The sequence below is a fragment of the Protomyctophum bolini genome (assembly GCF_963924005.1).
Source record: "Protomyctophum bolini genome assembly, chromosome: 4".
Classification (NCBI taxonomy): Eukaryota; Metazoa; Chordata; class Actinopteri; order Myctophiformes; family Myctophidae; genus Protomyctophum; species Protomyctophum bolini.
The window spans coordinates 44,302,577-44,312,638 of record NC_137865.1 but is presented as its reverse complement, the minus strand read 5'-3'; the positions used below and the strand labels follow the sequence as shown (position 1 = coordinate 44,312,638).

The following is a 10,062-nucleotide window of genomic DNA, read 5'->3' as shown; positions in this document are numbered from 1 at the left end:
CCGTAAGGCGTCGCCTAGCAACCTGTTGACCTTAGAAGACCACCCCTACATCAAGAGAGTGACGCCACAACGGAAAGTGTTCCGAACACTCAAATACATCCCCTGTAAGTATAAACAATAACAATGTACCATTATTAGAATTATCCATAAACAACATACAGCAAGCCAATTCACCACAGAACGCAATGTACCTTTTATATTTCAGAATTGAGTCTGTATTTATGTTCCGTCTTGGCTATCTGTGTTGCAATTGTGTTTCGGTGGGGATCACATATCGTAGCTCTACGTGGGGACCAGCCTGGGAGTGTTGATGTAGGTAGGGAGAAGTGTTTGTGTGTCCGTGTGTGGCTGTGCACAGAGAGAGAAAGGGAGAGTAATGGGGGAGCTTGACACTGGAGTCTGTGTGCCTTCCTTGGGAGTGTAGTTAGTGAGTTAATGGGGAGTGCGGGAGGGGGGGTGGAGAAGGGTGGGTCACCCCACTGTACCTGGCATTGCATGAAAGGCTTTAGTCAGTGTGCCCCCACTGACACAAACCCCAGCTCACCATATAACATTTGACTGAAGTCTTAACAATGACAGCATGTGTATCACTAGTAGCACCAGTAACACAGTTGTACTTTCCCAGAACTCGGGGGGAAAAGACCTTGAAAAAAGTTCACACCAATGTCCGCTGCTGTTCAAATTACATTGTTTTTTTGCCAGCTGCTTGAAAAGCTGTTCCCAGACCTCTGCTAGCGACCTAGTGGAAACCTTTTCATCTGCCTCTAGGCTGCCTGTAAGCCAATGGGAGACTTACCCATAAAACCCACAGGGCCCTAACGTACAGTACTGTATGCCATGCCTTACCCGCAAATAGCGGGTTTAGAACCTTCCACTATCCGTAATCCGTTATCTTGCGGCCATACTACAAACTATACATTATGCCGACTCCTTTCTTTGCGGCTGGACGTGTTACCCGTGAGTGTATTTATGCGCTTTCCTTACAATTGCTATCTTGCCCCCAAAGGTTTAGGACAGCGGAAAAGCACCTCCTCAGACCAGCCGCAACGCAAATTCCAAATTTGATAGAACGCGTAATAGTCAGGAGTTGAGCTGCCTGGACGCACAACAGCAGTTATTCACAGCTCAGAGGTCTCGTTCTCCACAAATCTCTGTTGCTTGTAATTTCCCTATAGTCGGCAGAAGTGAGAGTGTTTAATTTGATTACGGTAGTTATTTGATTTGTGCCGTGCATTGTGCACAAAGTCCCTGCTTTATTGCGAGTGAGTTGGTCACAGAGTGGAATCGTGGATGATGGAGAGGAGCTACTGGACGTATTCCAAACGTATTCCAAGGCAGCGACGCACGTGGCTCTTCCATGGGCCATGGGATATATTAGATATCACTGGGGATACTGGGGGTAATGGATAATGGATTGCGCAGTCTTCTCTTAACCCATTCTGACCTGAGATCAGATTCACACGAGGTTTCCACTGGACAACACACTGGTCTGATGACCCCATTCTGACCTGAGATCAGATTCACACGAGGTTTCCACTGGACAACACACTGGTCTGATGACCCCATTCTGACCTGAGATCAGATTCTAAAAATGTCAGTCGTTCTTTGATTTTTCAAAAAATAGCAGACCTACAAGCTCGTAGCGCGCCACTCGGTGGCGCGCTATGAGCTTGTAGATCTGCTATTTTTAAATAGCTAAAGCATAACATAGTGCTAACACCAAAAGGGGTTCCCGGTCAGAATGGGTTAAAGGCGATGGCATGTGGCGCGGTGATTGGTTTAATTATTGAATTATAACGCCCAAACCACACCTATGCATAATAATGTGACGGATAGCGGAGGTGTTTTAGGGATTTAGGCTGGGGTACAAGATGGCAATTTTTGCGGGGGAACGCCCCTTACGCAATGCTAAATCCCCAAATTATAGATTTTTGTGTCTCTGGCGCAAGATAGGGCCCGTAGTCTGAAAGGCATAAAACCCATACTCTGAACGCCGCAATGTGAAGCAGTGAGCAGAGACTGATTATAGATGTTCATAAACGAGAGCTTTGCTGCAGCTGGCAAATTATGACTGAGTCATAGTTATTCTGTTATTCTGGCCAAAATGATCAGAAAAGAAGCAGCTGGTGTGTGTCAGAGCCTCAGAGGAGACGTGCTTGTCTTCCCCCTCCCTGAGACAAACGAGTAGGAGTTGGCAGCGACGAGGACAATACAAGCCCACCATACACCGTCTGCGACCGTGTGCGGCGCGGCGCGTTGCTGCGCGGCGCCGCGTGGCGCCGCCTGGAAAATAGAACTGTATTCTATCGGCGCGCCGGGCGGCGCTGCGCGGCGCGGCTCCGCGCGGCGGACGGAGCCGGTGTGCGTTAGGTTCATTGAAAATAATGGAGGCGGCTGTGCGCGCCGCGCGGGGGACGCAGCCGGTGTGTGTCGGGCTACACATGGACGGGAGTTGGCATAATAAATAAATTGGGTATACATTTCATTTGAAGTAAACTGAATGTTACATGTTTTTCCCTGTTGGTCCAGATTTCCTTTTGAAGGCGTGAAAGGCGTGATTCGCTTGTTGGTTGCTGCTGCGCATTGCTAATGATCTTATAATGGTGGTGTTCTGTTATGGTGAGACTAGATTGACTCAAATGAGACAATGTAAAAATGAGAGAGACAAATAAGAAGGAGAGAGATTGGCTAAATATGGTCCGGGCTCCAGGGTAATGCTGCACGATTCTTGCTCAAATGTGAATCTCGATTTTCACACGATTATCATTTTTCCCATGAAAATAATTGTCTTTAGTTTGTAGAACATTAACTACATTCAAAATGTAGTAAAGTCTCTCTCTTGTAGCAAAACCATAAGAGTGACTGAAATTAATTGGACAGCCAGCTATTTCTGTTTTATGTCACAGGATAGGATAGGTGTCTGAATCTAGATTGCAATCTTTTTTCGATTAATTGTGCAGCACTAGTCCGGGGGATTATGTTATGTGGAGTGGTAAGTACAGTAGGATAAGGTAGTGGTACTCTACAGGGAATTGTAGTGACGTCAATGCACGTAGCAACATACGCTGTTATTGATGTTCTTTCGAGGTTACAGTACAAGCAACTGTAAATGTGGCTGATGTTGTTCTGTAGCACCTGAACCCCCTGCACCCTCACCCTGCAACGCCACTCGATGGAGGCAGTCGTGGCAGTCATCCCGCCCCTTCCGCCGGGCCAGCCTATCCCTCGCGTCGGGCTTCTGGCACGCCACGGGTCGCCACTCCAGCCGGCGTCTGCTCCGGGCCATTCCCCGACACGTTGCTCAGATCCTGCAGGCTGATGTCCTCTGGCAGATGGGACACACAGGTAAGATGCTCAGATCCTATAGGCTGATGTCCTCTGGCAGATGGGACACACAGGTAAGATGCTCAGATCCTATAGGCTGATGTCCTCTGGCAGATGGGACACACAGGTAAGATGCTGACGTTTAACAACTGCTCAGGAATTTAAAATGGAACAGGCCCATGGAAGTTCAGTATCTTGAAATGCGATCATTTATGCAAGAGAAATACAGTATGTTTCCCAAATAATATTATTGGCAAGCCTTAAAAATCCTTCAGAAACTATGTTTCGACTCTAAAGTGTTTTGAGGAGGTTCTAAACAAGTCTGTAACTCTGAGAGTGTACAAATGTAGCCCACTCTCAGAGTTAAGGGGGTCCGTTTGAGAGCCACTTTTTCTAGGCTACAGGTAACATACTCCATTGAAACCCACGTAAAGGCAGTAACTTAAGAGTTGTTTGAGGGATAACCATGATCCACCACTGCCTTTGAATATAGCATGTGTACAGTATATTTATGTAGTTATCAGATTTTCTGACTGACTTGACTGCAGGTCAGCAACTCATTCTTAATGAATGGACTTATAGTAGAAAATGGTCATTCATTGGTTAATGCCATCACTTTTACTATTGGACAGACTTTTGTGTGTGTGTGTGTGTGTGTGTGTGTGTGTGTGTGTTAAATGTTTTACCTTTTTATATACAGTATGTGATGTATGCCATGCTCTGGATTAAGAGTGTCTGCTAAATGCCTAAATTGTGTGTGTGTGTGTGTGTGTGTGTGTGTGTGTGTGTGTGTGTGTGTGTGTGTGTGTGTGTGTGTGTGTGTGTGTGTGTGTGTGTGTGTGTGTGTGTGTGTGTGTGTGTGTGTGTGTGTGTGTGTGTGTGTGTGTGTGTGTGTGTGTGTGTGTGTGTGTGTGTGTGTGTGTGTGTGTGTGTGTGTGTGTGTGTGTGTGTGTGTGTGTGTGTGTGTGTAGGCTCTGGTGTAAAGGTGGCAGTCTTTGACACAGGCCTCAGTGAGAAGCACCCTCATTTTAAGAACGTCAAAGAAAGGACCAACTGGACCAATGAGAAGACACTGGACGATGGTGAGGAAGATAAGCTTGATGACAATGAGCTGTCTTTGAAACCAGATCACATGTGAAGTGCAGCTTAAGTAGCCTTGCCGAGCCATAGGGCCAGGAGCCTATCTCCTGTTTCTGTAGCGTGAGGCAGCTTGATGTACAAGTACACCCCCTGGACATGACGCTAGTATGTCACAGGGACTTACCCCCAATCCAACCCTTGATGCTGAGTGTCAAGCAGGGAGGCATTGGGTCCCATTTTTAGAGTCTTTGGTATGACCCGGCCAGGGATTGAACCCCGACCTCCCAGTCTCAGGGCAGACACTCTAACCACAAGTCCACTGAGCTGGTGAAGTACAGCTTGGTTGGACTGAAATGCAACATGATGATGATGGCCTCTGTCCTATGACTGTCTCTCTCTCCAGGCCTAGGTCACGGTACCTTCGTAGCGGGAGTGATAGCCAGTATGAGGGAGTGTCAGGGCTTCGCCCCGGACTCTGAACTCCACATTTTCAGAGTCTTCACCAACAACCAGGTATACATGAATTGAACATTGTCATTCATTAATTATAATTATAATAATAATAATAATATTTGGGACATGTATAGTGCTTTGCATGGTACTCAAAGACGCTGTACATGTGTGGGGGCCAGGGGAGGGAACATAAAAAAAAGACAACTTTATTAGGAAAACAAGTAAAACCAATAAAATGTTACATAAAGACTCTGGACATCTTCAGAGTCTTCACCAACAACCAGGTACATGGACATTCTCGTTTTAAGCACATATAATGCACTGGATACGCGCTGGAAAAACTTGTGTTTTCATTTAGTCTTTTTCTCTCTTTCTCTTTCAGGTTTCCTACACCTCGTGGTTCCTGGACGCCTTCAACTACGCCATCTTGAAAAAGATAGACGTTCTCAACCTCAGCATCGGGGGCCCTGACTTCATGGACCACCCCTTTGTTGACAAGGTGATGACGCACTTCCTGGTTATAATGCGGTCTGAAGAAAGATTAGGAAAGTGTAGTGTAACATCGAACCCCATCCTCACTGCCAGCGATGCGAGCTAGCGAGTGATGTAAAGTTATGAAGGTGTGTTCTGAGTGACTTACCTCGAGCAACAGTGTGTTGTGCAGCGATGACGTCCGAACACACTCGCCGTGTCTCTGGGCAAGGTTTTGTGAATGTATTCCTTTTTTATTTCCATTAATTATCTTTTTTGGCTGAGAAACGGAGCTAGATTGAATTAACTCAAGGAGATAAAAAATCCTGTAGAAAATGTCTGAAAACAACATCTGGATGGCATAGTAGACAGACAACACAGTAGCCTAGCTTCTCTATCTGTACCCTCACTTTACTTCTGACGTACTATTTATATTCATATTTATATTTGAGGATTGTTCATTAGCGAGACCCTCATTATTTATATAGCCTTCAGTATAGTTCAAACTGTCAGCAAAATGTATTTTTCAGAATCGTTCAATCAGTCGGACAGTATAGTGAGACCGTCATATTGGTTGTTTTTGCTGAAGGAGACATAATTAAAGGATACTTGATTTATTATGCATGCACGCTGTGCAGACTCGCGCGCGTGTGTATATTTGTGTGTGCGCCTGCCGCGTTGCTTAATTTGTTTCCGCTCCTGCCATTATTTATTCATTAGTTCATTTGATTGGTTCAGGCTTGATGGTTCAGGATTGATCGCAGCGCCATGGCCGGCGCTACATATCAGGAAAGTTAGTCGTGCGAGTTCCGTTGCCAGATCACTCGCTCGCTGGCAGACAGGATGTTTTGAGAACTAGAAAGGAAACCTGTGACCATGCATGTCTTCACCTCACACCCCTTGCTTTCGCTCGTCTGGCTTTGTTTCACTAATATCTCAGGAAGGCAAACTTAATTGCCTCTTTCTCTTTTGTCTTTCCTTGTTTGAGGTGGTGTTTGTTTACATTATAACTTTGATTGACAACCCAACGGCTGTGAAACCAGCTTCTTACTGATCTGAAACCCTTTACTTGTAACCCTTTTTTGTGGTAAAAGTGCTCAATCATTTCTTCTTTCCTGCCTTTCCCCCCTCTCTCTCCCTTTTCTTGTTTTTCTTGGAGAAAAAAAAAGTACACAATGGGAACTATCACCCACGTTTTTTTTTACTTGTAAAACTGTGTGACAATAAAGTTGATTCTGCTTCTGACAGGTATGGGAGCTCACCGCTAACAAAGTGATCATGGTCTCAGCTATCGGCAACGATGGACCTCTGTACGGGTACGTTTATCGCTTCAAATCAGCAGCTATTTCTTACCAGCTGCAAGCTGGTCAATATTAGCTTGTGAAAGTCCCGACAGGAGATCATTTTCTGCTGAGCCTGCTCTGTCACCAGTTGGCAACACTGGTTGCCAAGCCTGCATATTTCCAGCCTAACGTGGATTCATTTACAGTTGCTTGCCTGCTTTGGTTTTTGGAGGCTGCTTAGCTTATTTCTGTCACGACAGTTGCCACCACTGGCAACAACCCATAACATCCCATCGTCTGCACGGCATGGCTAGTCGAGCAGTTCTGATTGGCTGCCTCGTCTCCAGCCATGTTGCCTCAGAATTCTTTAGGGTCACTAATTTGAGCATAACACTAAAAGTGGCATAACGTCAGCAGCAGACCCACAGATAATAATAATGCAGCTGGTAATTAATTGATTTAATCAATTTGGGCTTGTTTCCTGTTCATTGTCACAATTGTATATGTATTTAGATGTGACTCATTATGTGCTCATGTTTTTTGTCTTTCTCCGTCTTTTTCCCCACAAACATCATTGGCTCAGGACCCTGAACAACCCTGCAGATCAGATGGACGTGATTGGAGTCGGAGGGATCGACTTTGAGGACAACATCGCCAGATTCTCTTCTAGAGGAATGACGACCTGGGTATGCTAGACCCGGATCTCTTTCTGATTGATTGATTGATTGATTAGTTTATTAGACAGAAATGTAAACGGCAACAGAGTACAGTCAAGTACAGAGTGAGATACAGATAAGTGATTATTGGTCTGTTTTAAAGGAAGCCAGTGATCTGCATTTTTTTGAGGGAAGGGGTCAGGGCCCCACACTTGGGTGGCAGTGCTAGAGGAGTAATTACTTTTATCTGTGTTGGACGTTCGTTTTGGTTTCAGTGGTTGAGCTGCTAACAAACGTCCTCCTTCTGCTTAACGACTAGCCTACAAATACACTGTCTGTGAGCATCTTTATCTTTTGCATCTGCCGCAGCATAACATTGTGGCAGAGTAGAAACCTCCGTATCTTCCTCCCTCCCCCACCGTGCGCACCAACTTGCATGTACAGGTGCTCCTTTGAGAACTAGCCCAAATAATTATGTACAGCACTGGGTATGAAATTCGAGTTAAACAGGAGGCTGTCCAGAATTACTTTACTTTATTTGTTTATTTGGACAGGACAATGCATATTAATGGACGACACATGGATGTAAATACACCGGATACAGCACAGTTGCTCATTTTCATCCGCATTCCTCACAGGAAACGCGAAACGGAAAAACAGATAGTCAAACAGTGGAATACATTTACATAACATTACATAGCGAACACAGCATAGAAAAATAAATACACCTAAAATAATCATGAATGGTTGCAGCTTTGGTTTTCAAGCAACCATTTTTTCAAATTGTATTTAAAAGAGGGAAATGTAGCACAATCCCTTATACGCAGAGGAAGGCCATTCCATGCTACACAACCCTGTACTGAGAGGACATTTTGGCCGAATGTTGTTTGCCGGTGCGGCACTTCGCAGTCTCCTCGAGTGGTGGCTCTGGTACTGATTCCCCTATCGGGCTTTCGTTTAATGAATTCACTTAGGGGGGGGGGGGGGGGGGCACAGACTATGTAGGGTCTTGTATATGACCCCAACCTGTTTGAAAATGTTAAAGTTATCAAAACTAAAAAATAATTAGCCTCCGGAGGATGTTACAAAGATGATATGGCTTCCTGTCACTTTGAGCACACTCTTGTAGAGCTGTTCTATGGGTTTGAGAGTAGTCACACCTGTGCAAGACCAGTCTGTGAAACAGTATTCAATGTGTGTTGATGGCGGAGTGACAAAACAAATTCACGGAACGCAGCGAATCAGGCTGGAATCCAGGCTAGATACTTCTCCCATGTTTGTTTTATAAGAGGGTGGTACCACATCGTTGTTCTCTCTTCCTCTAGTATTGTGGCTGTGGATGTTGCTCACTTTTGTTATTTTAGCTCACTCTCTTGCACTCTCTCTCACACGGGTGTCGCCAAAGGGTAAATGCCATCGTTCAGAAGTCTTTGCACCACACAGCAACTTATCTATCTGCAGTAGACCAGAGCTTAAAGCCACCCTGGGCTCTGCACTCTGTTCCTTCAGTCATCCAAGGCGTACTTCTGCTCCTTCTGTCGTCTCCAGTCAGGCGTTTCAACACTCTCCTGTCTCCTGCACATACCAGCTCTTCTATCAGTCGTAGACCCAGGCTGTCATCTACTCGTTTAGCTGTAACTCCTACCCCCAGCTGTCTACTCAGTCAGTCCCTCCAGATCCTTTCTCCGTATTCTGCCCCCATATTCACAGTCAGTCAACCACACAAAAGTAAAAAACAGAACCGTCCCACTTCCCTTTCAGCCCAATATCCTTCTCACTTTCTCTCTCCGTCTTTTGCCATTACTCTAGCCTTCACTCTCCATGTTTTTGCACTCCATCTGTCACTCCTGTCTCTGTCCATTTCTGCCATAATCCATCTTTTCAAAAGCTCAACTTCTCATCGTCACTTTTTCTCTTCATCAACTTCTGTCTTCATTTTGCCTCTCTCTCTCTCTCTGTGTGTGTGTGTCTACAGGAGCTGCCAGGTGGCTATGGCCGAGTGAAGCCTGACATCGTGACCTATGGGTCAGGGGTCAGGGGGTCAGGGATGAAGGAGGGCTGTCGCTCCCTGTCTGGCACCAGTGTGGCATCACCGGTGGTGGCTGGGGCGGTCACCCTGCTGGCCAGGTCGGTATCAGAACCACTGTTGACTCGCCCCTATGCTGTTAACGTTGTTGTCGACCCCATGCCTGGCGAAGACCCAGAATCAAATCAAATCAAGCTTTATTTATATAGCACATTTAAAACAATCGAGATTGACCAAAATGCTTTACACAATAAACTCTAGAGACAGTTATACATACAAAATACAAAAACATCAAACGAGTAACAACAAGAAATGAAACGGTTCATGACAATGACAAAAATAAAAAAATAAAAGGCCATAGAAAAGAGTCTTGAGAAGAGAATTAAAGGCGCAGTGAAATGAAAAATAAGTTTTTCACACTTTTAGACCATATCCGTGGTCATCATATGGGCATACCTAACAATGGATGCCAAAACAATGGGAAAATTCTCATTTCTGTGTGTTTTTATATCAAAGGTCCATAAAAACGATTGTATTATTTATTTATTAAAACGAAAACGTGCTGCGTGATGACGTGTAGAGGTACACATCGATAAAAGCCAATAAAAATGAAGCTCACATGTTTAATTCCCCATGTCTGCGCATCCATGCAACACAGCTGCTTCTGATTACAGATTTCTCCGTTTTTATTTCCATTCAAGATAACATTCAGACAGTGTATTACTCGGTTTCAACTTAATCATCACGCTAAAATATGTTTCTGAAAACA

The 10,062-nt window shown here is 45.0% G+C and overlaps 1 protein-coding gene across 1 annotated transcript in view; it reads left to right on the top strand.

The window, feature by feature from the left end:
• The window catches only part of mbtps1 (membrane-bound transcription factor peptidase, site 1), a 35,749-nt gene that overhangs the window by 9,112 nt on the left and 16,575 nt on the right, over positions 1-10,062 (top strand). The window contains exons 3-10 of the mRNA XM_080762618.1: positions 1-104; positions 3,133-3,345; positions 4,296-4,406; positions 4,808-4,917; positions 5,240-5,356; positions 6,577-6,644; positions 7,195-7,297; positions 9,243-9,394. The exon at positions 1-104 is cut by the window's left edge and continues 160 nt beyond it. Of these exons, the coding sequence (XP_080618744.1) occupies positions 1-104; positions 3,133-3,345; positions 4,296-4,406; positions 4,808-4,917; positions 5,240-5,356; positions 6,577-6,644; positions 7,195-7,297; positions 9,243-9,394 (978 nt within the window). The remainder of the gene's footprint in view (positions 105-3,132; positions 3,346-4,295; positions 4,407-4,807; positions 4,918-5,239; positions 5,357-6,576; positions 6,645-7,194; positions 7,298-9,242; positions 9,395-10,062) is intronic.